The sequence below is a fragment of the Mytilus edulis genome, chromosome 2 (assembly GCF_963676685.1).
Source record: "Mytilus edulis chromosome 2, xbMytEdul2.2, whole genome shotgun sequence".
NCBI classification, from domain to species: Eukaryota; Metazoa; Mollusca; class Bivalvia; order Mytilida; family Mytilidae; genus Mytilus; species Mytilus edulis.
Genome location: NC_092345.1, coordinates 31,453,856 through 31,469,031, shown reverse-complemented (window position 1 = coordinate 31,469,031; position 15,176 = coordinate 31,453,856). Strand labels below are relative to the sequence as shown.

Here is a 15,176-nt window from a genome sequence, read left to right as displayed (position 1 = left end):
ATTGCATTCACTATGTGCATTCACCTATCACACTGAAAATATAGACAACATCAAAAGTAGGCCAGACACTGGGTTCCGCGGAACCCTTACAAATTTTTATATATCTTTCAAAACCTTTTACAAGGTCATATAGGGGAATCATTGTGACCAACAGGGCCTGCTTTTATATAGTAAAAAACACAATTTTGGCACAAAAGATTAGGTTCAGTCGAACAACCCTTACCGCCAGACTGTTTTTTATTTCACGTAAGTTATGATAATAATATCAAATTTTATTAGCTCACTGTTCGGGCCAACTGAGCTTTTCTCATCACTTGGCGTCCGACGTCTGTCGTCTGTCGTTAACTTTTACAAAAATCTTCTCCTCTGAAACTACTGGGCCAAATTTAACCAAACTTGGCCACAATCATCATTGATGTATCTAGTTTAAAATTTGTGTTTTTTGACCTGGTCAACAAACCAAGATGGCCGCCATGGCTAAAAATAGAACATAGGGGTAAAATGCAGGTTTTTGCCTATAACTCAAAAACCAAAGCATTTAGAGCAAATCTGACCTGGGGTAAAATTGTTAATCAGGTCAAGATCTATCTGCCCTGAAATTTTTAGATGAATCAGACAACCCATTGTTGAGTTGCTGCCCCTAAATTGGTAATTTTAAGGAAATTTTACTGTTTTTGGTTATTATCTTGAATATCATTATAGATGGAGATAAACTGTAAACAGCAATAATGTTCAGCAAAGTAAGATTTACAAATAAGTCAACAGGACCAAAATGGTCAGTTGACCCCTTTAGGAGTAATTGCCCTTTTTAGTCAATTTTTATCCATTTTTCGTAAATCTTAGTTAACTTTTACAAAAATCTTCTCTGAAACTACCGGGGCAAATTTTACCAAACATAGCCAGAATCATTATTAGGCTATCTAGTTTAAAAATTGTGTTTTGTGACTGGACAAACCTATCGTGTATCGTGTTTCTTGTGGTTAGTACTTCGCTTTAGGGTTAGTAATGAAAGGCGTTGTGTTCATATCAAATTGTATTCAAGTTATGTGACGTTGCGCACAAGGCAACGTTACGTAAACAATAGGTAACGTTAGTGACGTTAGTAAATGTACAGCGGCTAATACTTGACACTGGGGGCGCCGAAAAGTGAAAATTAATCTAAAATTATGAAAAAGAAATTAGCATGATACAAAGTGTGAAATGATAATTAACTATTTAAAGTCCATGTTATAAAATAGAAATTGTTAAACTGTCTATTCACTATGATCATTATCAAAATTACGGCGCACTTGATACCAGTAAGTATATTGTCATGAAAATATTAAGTCCATGTTTGAATCTTTAGCTTGGCTTCAGTTTTACTCGGTGCTCTGTCTCCGTGGATTTTCATCATTCCTGGTTCCCTGCTAAATGTGTGAATCCTACCATTGTTCTTCATTGTGTTGCTGTTTGATTGATACGTCTCAAAATAGTCTTTGTTAAATTTAATTGAATTGTCAGATACTTCTGCCATGAATTGTCAGATACTTCTGCCATTGATTCGATTTTCCCAAAACGTTTCAAATCGACTTCTTCTGTCTTGTGTTGTAACGTGAAAGATGAGGATGTGGGTTCAGCTGAGTCTTTCATTGGTCCAGAAAGTAGGTATCCGAGTTTTGATTCTACTGCGGTCGGGCCTGGTCCTCGGATAACTGTGTCTTCAACGATATCCCAGTAGTAATCCGAACCTATTAAAAATGAAATCCTGAATTCATCCATGTCGCTAACAGGGTGCGCTAATGTAAGTCCACTGAGGTAAGGCAGTTTAGCAGCATTGTATGGCATGCGATTGTGTAACGGGGCTGCGATAGTAGGGACAATAAATACTTCCATTGGTATTTTCTTCCCATTCTGAGTTTGTAAATCTATTACGGCAATGTCCAAATTGCGTATATTTCTGTTTTCATCTCCAAATGCTGCTAGGCTAACTGTCGAGGTTCCATTCGGTTTTAATTGCAGTTTAGCGGCTAATTCCTCGCTAATAAACGACTTCTGAGATCCTTCATCTAAAAGAATATTAGCGGTAGCTGACCTGTCATCTACCCAAACTGGTGAAATGGCTGTCTTTAATAAAACGTCTGTCCTTGGTTTAATGTTCAATGTCGACGTGTAACATGTTAATGCATCATTTTCGCTCTCTACTGTACTTACTATGGTGTTTTGCGGTAAAGATTTTGCTGTACTTACGCTTACGCTTTCCTTTTCTTGATTCTTATTACTGTCACAAAGACTAGTGTGGTGCTTGTTATCACATTTTCTGCATCTAAAACGCGAGCGGCATTCTGAAACTTTATGACTTCCAAAGCAACTGTAACATACTTTTTTCTGTTCAATGATAGCTAGGCGGCTCTCTCTGTCTACAACACTGGTACATTCGACTGACGAATGCGATTGTTTGCAATAAATACAGGTTTTGGGTTTGAACTGATTTATTACATATTGAGGTCTTGTGGTGATTTTGGGTTCAACTGTTGTGTGAAATGACGCTGTGGGTGTGAAACTGTCTAATTTATCTGAATTACCAGTTTCCTGTACGTACATCTCTTTGCCGATTGCTTCTCTAAGGGACCTTATATCCCAATTCCGTTTTCCGTGTTCTCTGGTCATGAGTTTTTTCATTTCGTCGGGCAACTTTCCAAATATAATTGGTACTAAAAGTGATCCGAATGTGTCTTGCGATTGTCCGAGCGACTCTAATCCCCTTATGCACGATTCCATTTTATCGTAAAATACTCTTATGCTGTGCGGCGTAAGTGACGGATGCGTAAGTTCAAGTAGATTCTGCATGTATGCGTTTATAATGGTTTGTGTCTGTCCATACCTCTCCTTTAACAATATGATTGCGTGTTCATAGTTGGCGTTTGATAGAGATAAACCGGATATGCATTGTGCGGCTTCACTGTGTACCTGAGATTTGAGATAGCTGAACTTTTGTATATTTGTCAAAGAGGGATTGTGATGAATGGTTGTCTCAAACGATTCCCAAAATGTCTGCCATGTTAATATATCTCCCGTAAAGTTCGGTAAATCAAGCTTAGGTAGTTTGTGATAGAAGTTTGTTGCTGTTGTTGGGTTTGCATTCGTATAAACGGAGTTATTATCTACGGAAAATATATTTTCTGAATGGTTTGAATTATGATTTGCAATACTTGTTGACGGAAAATTTGATGAATCAAGTGTATTGGCTATTGGAACATAAGTTGTTTCACTCACCGTTTGCTGAAATGGGGTTGTTTTGTTTCCAGAAACTATGTCCTTGAACCGGCGAATGGCGACTTCCATATTCATTGTATAATCGTCCGCGTCAAGAATTTCTTGTTCCATGTCTTCTAGTTCGGTTCCATCTAAGATCTGTGAGTCTAAAGATTCAAGCAGGTTCCTCTTCTTTGTAAGGTTGTCTGCGGCAGCCGAAAGTTCTTCATGTCCAATATCATCTTGCGAAATTCTTTCCTTTGTTCTATTAATTAATCTTGTAACTGCACTACGATGACCACCACGAATTGCTTTCAATTTCTCCATGGGTCACGGCACCAATATCGTGTATCGTGTTTCTTGTGGTTAGTACTTCGCTTTAGGGTTAGTAATGAAAGGCGTTGTGTTCATATCAAATTGTATTCAAGTTATGTGACGTTGCGCACAAGGCAACGTTACGTAAACAATAGGTAACGTTAGTGACGTTAGTAAATGTACAGCGGCTAATACTTGACAAAACCAACCAAGATGGCCGCTACGGCTAAAAATAGAACATAGGGGTAAAATGCAGTTTTTGGCTTATAACTCAAAAACCAAAGCATTTAGAGCAAATCTGACGGGGTAAAATTGTTTATCTGGTCAAAATCTATCTGCCCTGAAATTTGTAGATGAATCGGACAACTGGTTGTTAGGTTGCTGCCCCTAAATTGGTAATTTTAAGGAAATTTTGCTGTTTTGGGTTATTATCTTGAATATTATTATAGATAGAGATAAACTGTAAACAGCAATAATGTACAGCAATTTAAGACTCAAAAATAAGTCAACATGGCCAAAATGGTCAATTGACCCCCTAAGAAGTTATTGTCCTTTATAATCAATTTTTAACAATTTTCATAAAATTTGTAAATTTTTACTAACATTTCCCACTGAAACCACACGGACAAGTTCATTATAGATAATTGTGAGCAGCAAGAATGTTCAGTAAAGGAAGATGTACAAACACATCACAATCACCTAAACACAATTTTGTCATGAACTGTCTGCTTCCTTTGTTTAATTCACATATGCCAAGGTGAGCGACACAGGCTCTTTATTAGAGCCTCTAGTTACAATTACACATATTATTTTCATGAAGTTTTTTTTGTTTGATACTTATCAGTTGAAATTACATAATTCCAATATTTAGACCTTAAATTTTAAGACCAGGTTTATATATACGTGTAACCATAGGCAGAAATTCTTTGAATTATAAAACATTAAGAATATATACAATAGAAATATCAGTATGAAATTGTATCACATGACACCATTCTTGGATGCATGCAATATTTACATTTTATTGGAAAATCTTGACAGAGCAAACCCTTGTATTAGATATCCATTTGAAACCCAAGGTTGAGGAAGAAATTCCCAGTAGTCCGTCAGAAAATGAGTTTGTCAACGATACATTCCAATCCAAAAGTTTGTGGGTTGGTTAGCAGGAAACTAGGGTATTATTTTTTTTGGCCTTGCTTTTGATATTTAAGAATAATAACTTTTCCATGAAGTTTTGCCTTACAAATGAATTGAGAAAACTTGCATCAAAGTCGTTTGATATTGAATGTAATTTGCATTTAAACTAATACTAAATCTTTTCCAGAATTAGAGACAGATAGAACCATTATGTGGTCAAGACTACCTGGAATTCCAAGTAAAATGAAATGGCCTGTCCTTGTATACCATGATAGTGTGCACAAGAACATGATTGATGTATTTTGTAAAGCTGATGATGCAGTGTAAGCAAATAATTTTATTACAAATTATGTTAACTCGTAAGGTTTTTATATGACCCCTTAGTCAGGCAGTGGTTGCTCTCTATGTTTTGTATCTGTTACTGTTTTCAATATTAAAGAGGCCAACAGTGTTCTCCCCAGGGCCTTTTGCATCATGGTAATGTGATGCTATATTTCTTGAATGTGATGCTATCTGAATTGGTTTTCTTATAGATTATGTTATGGATGTGATGCTATATTTTTTAGAAACAAGATGGTACTATATTTCAAATGTCCCTGTTTACAAGGATGCTAAATGAAATATCTGGGGAGAACACTGCCCGAAAAATGTCATATTGTGGGGCATTGCAAATTTTTATCGTTCTGATTTTGATTCGATTTTTAGCTCACCTGGCCCGAAGGGCCAAGTGAGCTTTTCTCACCACTTGGCGTCCGTCGTCCGTCGTCGTCGTCCGTCGTCCGTCGTCCGTCGTCGTCCGTCGTCGTCGTCGTTAACAATTTACATTTTGAACTTCTTCTAGAGAACCACTGAATGGAATGAAACCAAACATGGCATGAATGTTCCTTATGAGGTGCTAACCAAGTGTTGTTACTTTGTTGCCGATCCATCATCCAAGATGGCCGCCAGCCGGGGACTTAGTTTAACATAGGACCCTATGGGAAATGCATACAAATGACTTCTTTTAGAGAACCACTGAATGGAATAAAACCAAACATAGCATGAATGTTCCTTATGGGGTGCTGACCAAGTGTTGTTACTTTGTAGCCGATCCATCATCCAAGATGGCCGCCAGCGGGGGACTTAGTTTAACATAGGACCCTATGGGAAATGCATACAAATGACTTCTTCTAGAGAACCACTAAATGGAATGAAACCAAACATAGCATGAATGTTCCTTATGGAGTGCTGACCAAGTGTTGTTACTTTGTAGCCGATCCATCATCCAAGATGGCCGCCAGCGGGGGACTTAGTTTAACATAGGACCCTATGGGAAATGCATACAAATGACTTCTTTTAGAGAACCACTGAATGGAATGAAACCAAACATGGCATGAATGTTCCTTATGAGGTGCTGACCAAGTGTTGTTACTTTGTTGCTGATCCATCATCCAAGATGGCTGCCAGCCGTGGACTTAGTTTAACATAGGACCCTATGGGAAATGCATACAAATGACTTCTTTTAGAGAACCACTGAATGGAATAAAACCAAACATAGCATGAATGTTCCTTATAGGGTGCTGACCAAGTGTTGTTACTTTGTAGCCGATCCATCATCCAAGATGGCCGCCAGCATAGGACTTAGTTTAACATAGGACCCTATGGGAAATGCATACAAATGACTTCTTTTAGAGAACCACTGAATCGAATGAAATCAAACATGGCATGAATGTTCCTAATGTGGTGCTGACCAAGTGTTGTTACTTTGTAGCCGATCCATTATCCAAGATGGCCGCCAACGGGGGACTTAGTTTAACATAGGACCCTATGGGAAATGCATACAAATGACTTCTTCTAGAGAACCACTGAATGGAATAAAACCAAACATTGCATGAATGTTCCTTATGAGTGCTGACCAAGTGTTGTTACTTTGTAGCCGATCCATCATCCAAGATGGCCGCCAGCAGGGGACTTAGTTTAACATAGGACCCTATGGGAAATGCATACAAATGACTTCTTTTAGAGAACCACTGAATGGAATAAAACCAAACATGGCATGAATGTTCCTTATGAGGTGCTGACCAAGTGTTGTTACTTTGTAGCCGATCCGTCATCCAAGATGGCCGCCAGTGGGGGACTTTTGAATGAAATTAAAGATGTTCCTTTCCTTATAAACATGATAAATGAGGTTGTGTTGTCACTTTTAGCCAAATTTTATATTTTTTTATATGATTTCAAAAACCCAAGTAGAATCAGGTGAGCGATACAGGCTCTTGAGAGCCTCTAGTTATCATTTGATTCCTCTCAGTCTTGCGAAATTCCAGAAACCTGTATCTGACATTCGGTCAGACAAACTGACATCTTCTGTCTGACTTCAAGTTTGGATGATGCATGTTTAAGTTTGCTTCAGTCAGCATAAAGAGTAGGTATATTTTACCAAGCGTATTGTACCAAATTGATCATAAACTATAGCATAATCATATATACATGTAGGTTTACAGTGAAGATGGTTAATCTTGAGCCATTCTTGAGATCTTTGAGAAGTTCTTGGGAGCAGATTGGAATGAGTATTTATGCTTTTATAACATTTTGATCAAAGTTAACTTTTAGCATGTTTTACTTGAGAGAAACAGAGGAAACAGTTGTGAATACTTCAAATCATTTGATCAAAGAATGCAAGCAATACATATATATGTTTACAGCATTTAAATTGTATTGAATGATTCTTTTTAATTCATATTGAATGGAAAGATTGATGAAAAAGAACTTTTCTTACTGAAAAAAAAGATCAAGGAAAGTTAAATACTAAACATTTTTTATGTAACTATTCAACTATGGCTTTTGATTTGATCATTTGGTTAAGTACAAGTAACTGTTTCAATCTTTAAACTGGACATGGCTGAAGACTTAGTTTTACATAATACTAGACAACATTCAATTTTATCCATGTGTATGTACTCTTTCATGTCTTTGGACTCTACTAAGTTCATGAATGATTTGTGGCAAAGTTTACATGACGACTAACTCTTCAAAATAAATGAATTTACTAACAGGTCTTCAGCCATGGAAGTGATTAAGATGTTGGTCATTTTTACAATTGAATTAATTTGTAAGTTAATAATTGAAAATATTCTACGCGTGACCGAACAACAAAATAATTCAGCAGTGCTCATAAGAGTTATTATTGTTGTTCCGTCACAAGTGGTATATTTTCAAAAATCAAATTAAATTGTTAATTATGTTTTTATAAATAGATCACAAAACATGATTAAAAAATGTCTTATTCCAGTAGTATTCATGATAAATAACATCAAACATGAGCGTATGATTATAAAAAAAACCAAATATGACTGCATCCAATTTAAGTACCTTATTGCGTCAAATTTTTGTGAGGTTCATAGTTTTGCCCTTTTTATGAGGTTTTACGTAAATGTGTAAAAATAAAATGCTTAATTCTCTTACATGCCAACTATTTCGATTTTTCCATAATATTTTATGAATTTTGGGTCAATTTACGGTTATAATGTTGTAAAAATTTGAAACTGCAAAAATTACCCAATGCACTATAAAGTATATTGCATTTCACATTCTTATAATCGATAATTCTGAAAAGTAAAAAGGGCAAAACTGAGAATAAATTTGGTACATTTTGCAAAAATATGTTGAGAAAAGACATAAAAAGTTTCATGAGTGAATAATCAACCGATAAGTGATGATATCAGATTCATCTGAGAAATTTCAGTATTTCTTTGTCATCTATATAATAATATATATTTGTTTCAATATGTTCATTGCATGACTGTTATCACTTATTTCAGTGTATTATCCAGAAAGGGTTTGTCTGTTTTTAGTCCCCTAAAGGCGAAGCCAAAGGGGACTAGGTTTGCACTTTGTCAGTCTGTCTGTCGGTCCCCACAAATCAGTTTTCCCCACTTTTTTTATTGTGCTTGAAGATATTGATTTGATATTTTGTATAATGTTTTATTTTGACCAGTTACAGATCAAGTTCAAATTTTGTTCCGATCTGATGATTTTAGTGTCTCGCCTGCGACAAAATTTAAGTCGCATAGTTAGACATAAGTATTACTATCCGGCGGTGGCGTAAACTATTTGTATAAAGCTTTATATTTCAGAAGGTAGAAGACTTGGATGCTTCATACCTTGTATGCAGATACCTTATGTCATGAACTTTCCATCTGTCGTATGACCATTGTCCTCGACTTATTTTCATGGTTCAGTGACTGCTTGAAAAAAAGTTCAGTTTTTTTGTTATGGGAATTTCTCACTTATAATAAGTAATGGGATGACTATATTTGGTATATGGGTTCATTTCAAGGTCTACATGTCCATCAGACAAGATTCACCTGACCTCGACCTCATTTCTTGGATAAGTGATCAAGGTTAAAGTTACGTGAATAGGTCCGTTTGTCAGATACTGAAAGCAGTATGTCAAATATATTTGGTGTATGGAATGATTGTAAGGTGAACATGTTTGTCTGGCAGGTGTCATTTGTCCTTGACCTCATTTTCATGGTTCATTGGTCAATGGTAAGTTTTTGTGTTTTGATCTGTTTTTCTAAAACTATAAGCAATAGGTCAACTATATTTGGTGTATGGAATGATTGCAAGGTGTAATGTCTGTCTGGCAGGTGTCATATGTCCTATCTCATTTTCGTCGTTCATTGGTCAATGTTAAGTTTTATGTTTTTGTCTGTTATTCTAATACTATAATCAATAGGTCCACTATATTTGGTGTATGGAATGATTGTAAGGTGTACATGTCTGTCTGGCAGGTGTCATTTGTCCATGACCTCATGTTCATGGTTCATGGTCAATGTAAAGTTTTTGTGTTTTGGTCTGTTTTTCTAAGTTACTATAAGCAATAGGTCCACTATATTTGGTGTATGGAATGATTGTAAGGTGTACATGTGTTTCTGGCATGGTTTATCTGACCAGGACCTCATTTTCATGGATCATTGATAATTTTAAGTTTATGTGATACTTGTAGTAAAACTTTTATCATTAGGACTATCAACATAAAATTAATCATGGTTAGGAAAGCAGGCGAGACATTTCAGCGTGTGGACTCTTGTGCAGAGTTGTGGTCCTTCGACTTAGAAAATTCGCGTAAATAACTAGTTATCTGCACTTTTTTTCGTCATGCTTGAAGATATTAATTTGATATTTGGTATATAGTTTTAATATGACCAGTTACAGATCTATTTTGAATTATGTATGATACATAGTAGATATTCTGCTAAGTATCCTGAATATATGGGATCAAAGACCTAAAAAAGTACCATTTTCATCGTTATATTATTTCACTTTGGAAAAAAAAAACCATTATATTCACGGTAGTTTATTTATGAACTGTGACACTTTAGCAGTCAAAAATATATATGCAAAAATATATATATAAAAAAGAAGATTTGGTGTAATTGCCAATGAGACAACTCTAAACAAGAGACCAAATTAAATGACACAGAAATTAACAACTATAGGTCACCGTACGGCCTTCAACAATGAGCAAAGCCCATACCGCATAGTCAGCTATAAAAGGCCTGGAAATAACAAATGTAAAACAATTCAAACGAGAAAAGTAACGGCCAAATAAATGTACAAATAAATGAACGAAAAACAAATATGTAACACAGCAACAAACGACATCCACTGAATTACAGGCTCCTGACTTGGGACAGGCACATATGTAAATAATGTGGCGGGGTTAAACCAGTTAGCGCGATCCCATTCCTCCCCCTAACCTTGGACAGTGGTGTAACAGTACAACATATAGGAACGAACTATAAAAATCAGTTGAAAAAGGCTTAACTCATCAGATGGATAGAAATACATCTAACAAAAACAGAGTGGCTCAGCACTTATACATCCCAACAACAAAAAGACTATTAGTACCGATTTGAGAGTACTCGCAGTTACTGACAGCTAGTTCAAAGCCAAAAACAACTAATAAAAAAAATCATGCATCTAAAACTAATATGCAGATGTATGTTGTGATACTTGACAAGCATTCTGGTCTTTACAGCCTTCAATTTAAGCAAAAAATGACTATTTTATGATGAAAATAGAAAATGTCGTGTTTGTTATATGTTATAATGAGATTTGACTGTTTATAAACGATGTCTGATTATTTGAATTCAATGACCTATACAGGCATGACTTTTTGTCGAGCCTTCGACTTTAGTCGAAAAAGCGAGACTAAGCGATCCTACATTCTGGCGGCGGCGTCAACAAATATTCACTCTGTGGTTAAAGTTTTTGAAATTTTAATAACTTTCTTAAACTATACTGGATTTCTACCAAACTTGGACAGAAGCTTCTTTATGATCATAAGATAGTATCCAGAAGTAAATTTGGTAAAAATAAAATTCCAGTTTTTCCGAATTTTACTTATAAATGGACTTAGTTTTTCTACTGGGAAACAACACATTCACTCTGTGGTTAAAGTTTTTAGAATTTTAATAACTTTCTTAAACTATCCTGGGTTTGTACCAAACTTGGACAAAAGCTTGTTTATGATCATAAGATAGTATCCAGAAGTAAATTTTGTAAAAAAATAAATCCATTCTATTTGTCTTTTAGTTTCCAAGCACAGCTCTTAATATAACAATAAGGAGATGTGGTTAATTGTCAATAAGACAACTATCCATCAAAATTCAAAAGAAGTAGATGTACAAGCAATTATAGGCAACCAAAAACTCTTCATCCATGAGAAAACCATGTTTTGTTTAGGGCCTTTCCAGAATTGTGTTGGGGAAGGAAGGCACCTGTATTAAAATTTGATGGGTGGTGGGTATTTAAAAAAGATTACTTGAACATTTAAATGAAATATCCAATTTGAAATGCATGCATGGTGGGGTCAAATAGTCCAGTAGTCAGCACTATGTGCTGTCAGACATGAATTATCATTTATATTATTATATTTATAAATTTACTGTTTACAAAATTTTGAATTTTTGAAATACTAAGGCTTTTGGTAGAATTTAATTAAACCTTAAACATTGTCAAAAAAGGCTGTTCACCAAAATGTTAAAAACTGAAAGTATCAATTTAATAATTGTCATTTGTTTTGCATGCTCTTTACATTGTGAAGGTTATTTGTATTGCAATTTCTAAGTCACATTTAACATGTTTAAGAGTTTTTTTCAAAAATTTGCTGCTGCAAGGTAATAGAGTCTACAGTTATTTGCTTAGAGTCAGAATAATGTATTCAAATGGGATAACAGGCCTTATGCATCAAAACATCAGTGCTTTTCCTTCTTATTCTGTTTGAAAAACCGAGTATGTAAAACTTTAAAAAAAAAAGATTTTGCTCGCTCCTGTTGCAGACCACTCACCTGTCAAAAACTCATTTTCAAGAATTTTTTTAAAACAAAAAAAATTAGCTCGCTCGCCCCATTTTTTTTTTTAGAGCAAGTGTTCAAAGAACTATTTATCAAATTGGTGTGGCCTAATCATCACTTTTCATACTACATTTTAATTTTTATACACCCGTCTTGAAATTATGGTATATCTCTGTCCATCGTCAACATGTTGCACAATAACTCGAAAGTGCTTTCACTAGTTTCTGTGAAACTTGTTTATATCTATTGATGTGCTAATATAAACTTCTAATACAGACAATGTTGCAAAATAATGTCTGAACGTAATATTTGAATATTTGTATCAAAAGGGAAATTTGCAATTGACATATAATTGAGCCTTGATTCTATAAGTATATTTGTGAGGAATATCTCCAAATTGGAAAAATAAAATAAAATAAAAATACCAAGCACTTGAAATGAGTTCATGTACAAAATCCATGTGTGATCCCATTTAGTTTCACTTTGCATATTTCTTTTTTTATTTACAGAATGCTTGTCAAAAAAAGAAAAAACCCTCAAATGTTTTAGGGAAGATTTGATATGGGCAATGACGGGGGAAGAAAAAAGACTGGATGGTTTGTATTCAAATTTTGGCTTGGCCATAATAGAAATACTCAAATTCTTTTTTTTTTTGGCTTAAAATCACATTTTGTTCTAGTAAAATAAAGTTCTGAGTGTTATCAGTAAATTTCATGCTTATTTGAATTCAAGGACTTTTCATATTCATTAAAATGACACCCCTTTTGTCGAGCCTGTGACTTTTGTTGCAGAAAGCTCGACATAGGGATAGTGATCCAGCGGCGGCGTTAGCTAACTTCTTTAAAGCTTTATATTTTAGAAACTAGATGTTCTTGACCTCATTTTCATGGTTCAGTGACCACTTGAAAAAAAGTTCAGAATTTTTGTAATGTTGAATTCTCTCTTATTATAAGTAATAGGATAACTATACTTGGTATGTGTGTACCTTGCAAGGTCCTCATGTCCGTCAGACAGTTTTAACTTGCCCTTGACCTCATTTCATGGATCAGTGAACAAGGTTAAATTTTTGTGTTTTGTTCTGTTTTTCTTTTACTGTATGCAATAGGTCCGTGCCTAAATATCAAAAGTACCACTTGAACTTGCTGTCATATGCAGTGTGTAGTTTTAAACTTTCATCAGATGATGTTGCTTTCAATATTCTGGTACTCACAGTCAATATTATGCATAGATGAAAGGTGGACATAACAGGCACTTTGAGGCACTAGTATTAAAGCTTATGATATCTCAACATAAAATGTATTGAAACATACTTTTTTTTTATAATAATCCAGAAACTGAAAAAGAGATTGACATGGATACAAAAGATGAGTCAAGTCAGCATGGAGATGAAGATAAAGTCATGAAAGTCTGCAAAGATGACCTTGAAGATAATTTGTTGTATACGGACATTGATGGTGTTAATTTGACAACTACCAATGATCAGGAAGATAGTCTAAATACTGAAATGGAGGCAGAACCAGAAGATACATCTGTCATGGAAACAGGAAATTATACAAGGGAGATAAATCTAGACATATGTGAAATGATTCAAAGTAAAGGGTGTATAGAAAATATTGAAATGGAGAAAAACAATGAAACAGCTGAAGGAGTTATGGAAAATGAGGAAACAGAAACAAATGTGAAAATGGTTGAAAGTGAAGAGAACAAAAGAGTAGAGGACCAAAACAAAAATAAAAATACCGGTGACATTGGACTCAAAACTACTGAGGTGAAAAGTATCACTGAGGAAAACATAGCTGTTACTGTCACTGATGAGAAAAATGGTACAGAAAAAAAGATGAAAGAGAATACAAAAAAAAGAGGTAGGCATATTTTTAAAATAACTGTTTTGTTTCAATAATAATAATTTTCAACAGGCCTTAAATTTCCTTATATTCCTACTTGGAAATTACAAGGCTGTTGGGAATTATTGTCCTATAATGGGGCCCTTTCAGAATTATGTCTGATGACCCACCTGTCAACAAAGATGGCTGCCATTCCAAAAAATAGAAAATTTTCTGATTTTTTTTTTACACTGAGGCTATTTGGACCAAATGTTTGTGAAATGGTGCCTATCAGAATTATCCACAGTGACTGCCATTTGAGCAATACGAGCTATATATATAGTTATTTAGATACTTGCAAATGTAATTATACTTCCATAATAATTGTTGAGGGGGGATAGGACCTTTATCGGGACTCCGGGATCGGGTGTTTTTAAGCTCGGGATTTCAGAATTTACCCCTTCGGGATCAAGGAATTCTTTTTTTCAAATTTCGGGATCCGGGATTTATTTTTTTTTAAATTCGGGACCTCGGGATATCGTGTTTTTAAGCCCGGGATTTCGGGATCAGGACCCCTCCTACCCCCCCTCATTGTTTCTATTGATGGAAAATATTTATGATTTGTTCACCAATTTGTGTTATGGGAATCCTTAATGTAACAGTTTGATATTAATGAAAAGCTTATTTAAGTCTGATACACAAAACAGAGCAAAAGGAAATGTATAAAAATGATGATTGTGATATCATGTGATAATTAGCAAAAAGAAAAGTATAAAAATGATGAATGTGATACTCTTGCAATAAATTTTTGGTTGGAACTGATTCATATTCATTATGGTACCCCTGGTAGCAAGATAAGCGATGCAGGTGCTGGTGAGCCTCTACATTACCAAAAAAAGACTTTACTGTCACTAAGGCACAGACCATTTAATTTTCATTTTAGGGGGGGGGGGGGGGGGCTGTTTTTTTTTGGAAAAAAATTAATGTGGCCTCCATTTTGAAAAAAAAAAGTTATCTGGCTTATTCAGTTGCTAAAAAAAATATTCTAGCTTCATCTTCAGCAAGTATGACATGAATATATTTGATATTGAAAAAAAAAACTTGATGCTTTGGATCGAATGAAAAACATATCTTGCTTTGTTAGCATGGTTAAAAAAAATCTGGCTTGATATAAAACTCCAGGACCCCCCCTAGAAAATCAAATGGTCCGTTCCTAAATATCAAAAGTACCACTTGAACTTGCTGTCATATGCAGTGTGTAGTTTTAAACTTTCATCAGATGATGTTGCTTTCAATATTCTGGTACTCACAGTCAATATTATGCATAGAT

The 15,176-nt window shown here is 34.9% G+C and overlaps 1 protein-coding gene across 1 annotated transcript in view; it reads left to right on the top strand.

Annotated features, from left to right (window-relative positions):
• The window catches only part of LOC139510808 (repetitive organellar protein-like), an 88,791-nt gene that overhangs the window by 26,417 nt on the left and 47,198 nt on the right, over window positions 1-15,176 (top strand). The window contains exons 6-9 of the mRNA XM_071297339.1: window positions 4,871-5,006; window positions 7,156-7,229; window positions 12,533-12,619; window positions 13,355-13,885. Of these exons, the coding sequence (XP_071153440.1) occupies window positions 4,871-5,006; window positions 7,156-7,229; window positions 12,533-12,619; window positions 13,355-13,885 (828 nt within the window). The remainder of the gene's footprint in view (window positions 1-4,870; window positions 5,007-7,155; window positions 7,230-12,532; window positions 12,620-13,354; window positions 13,886-15,176) is intronic.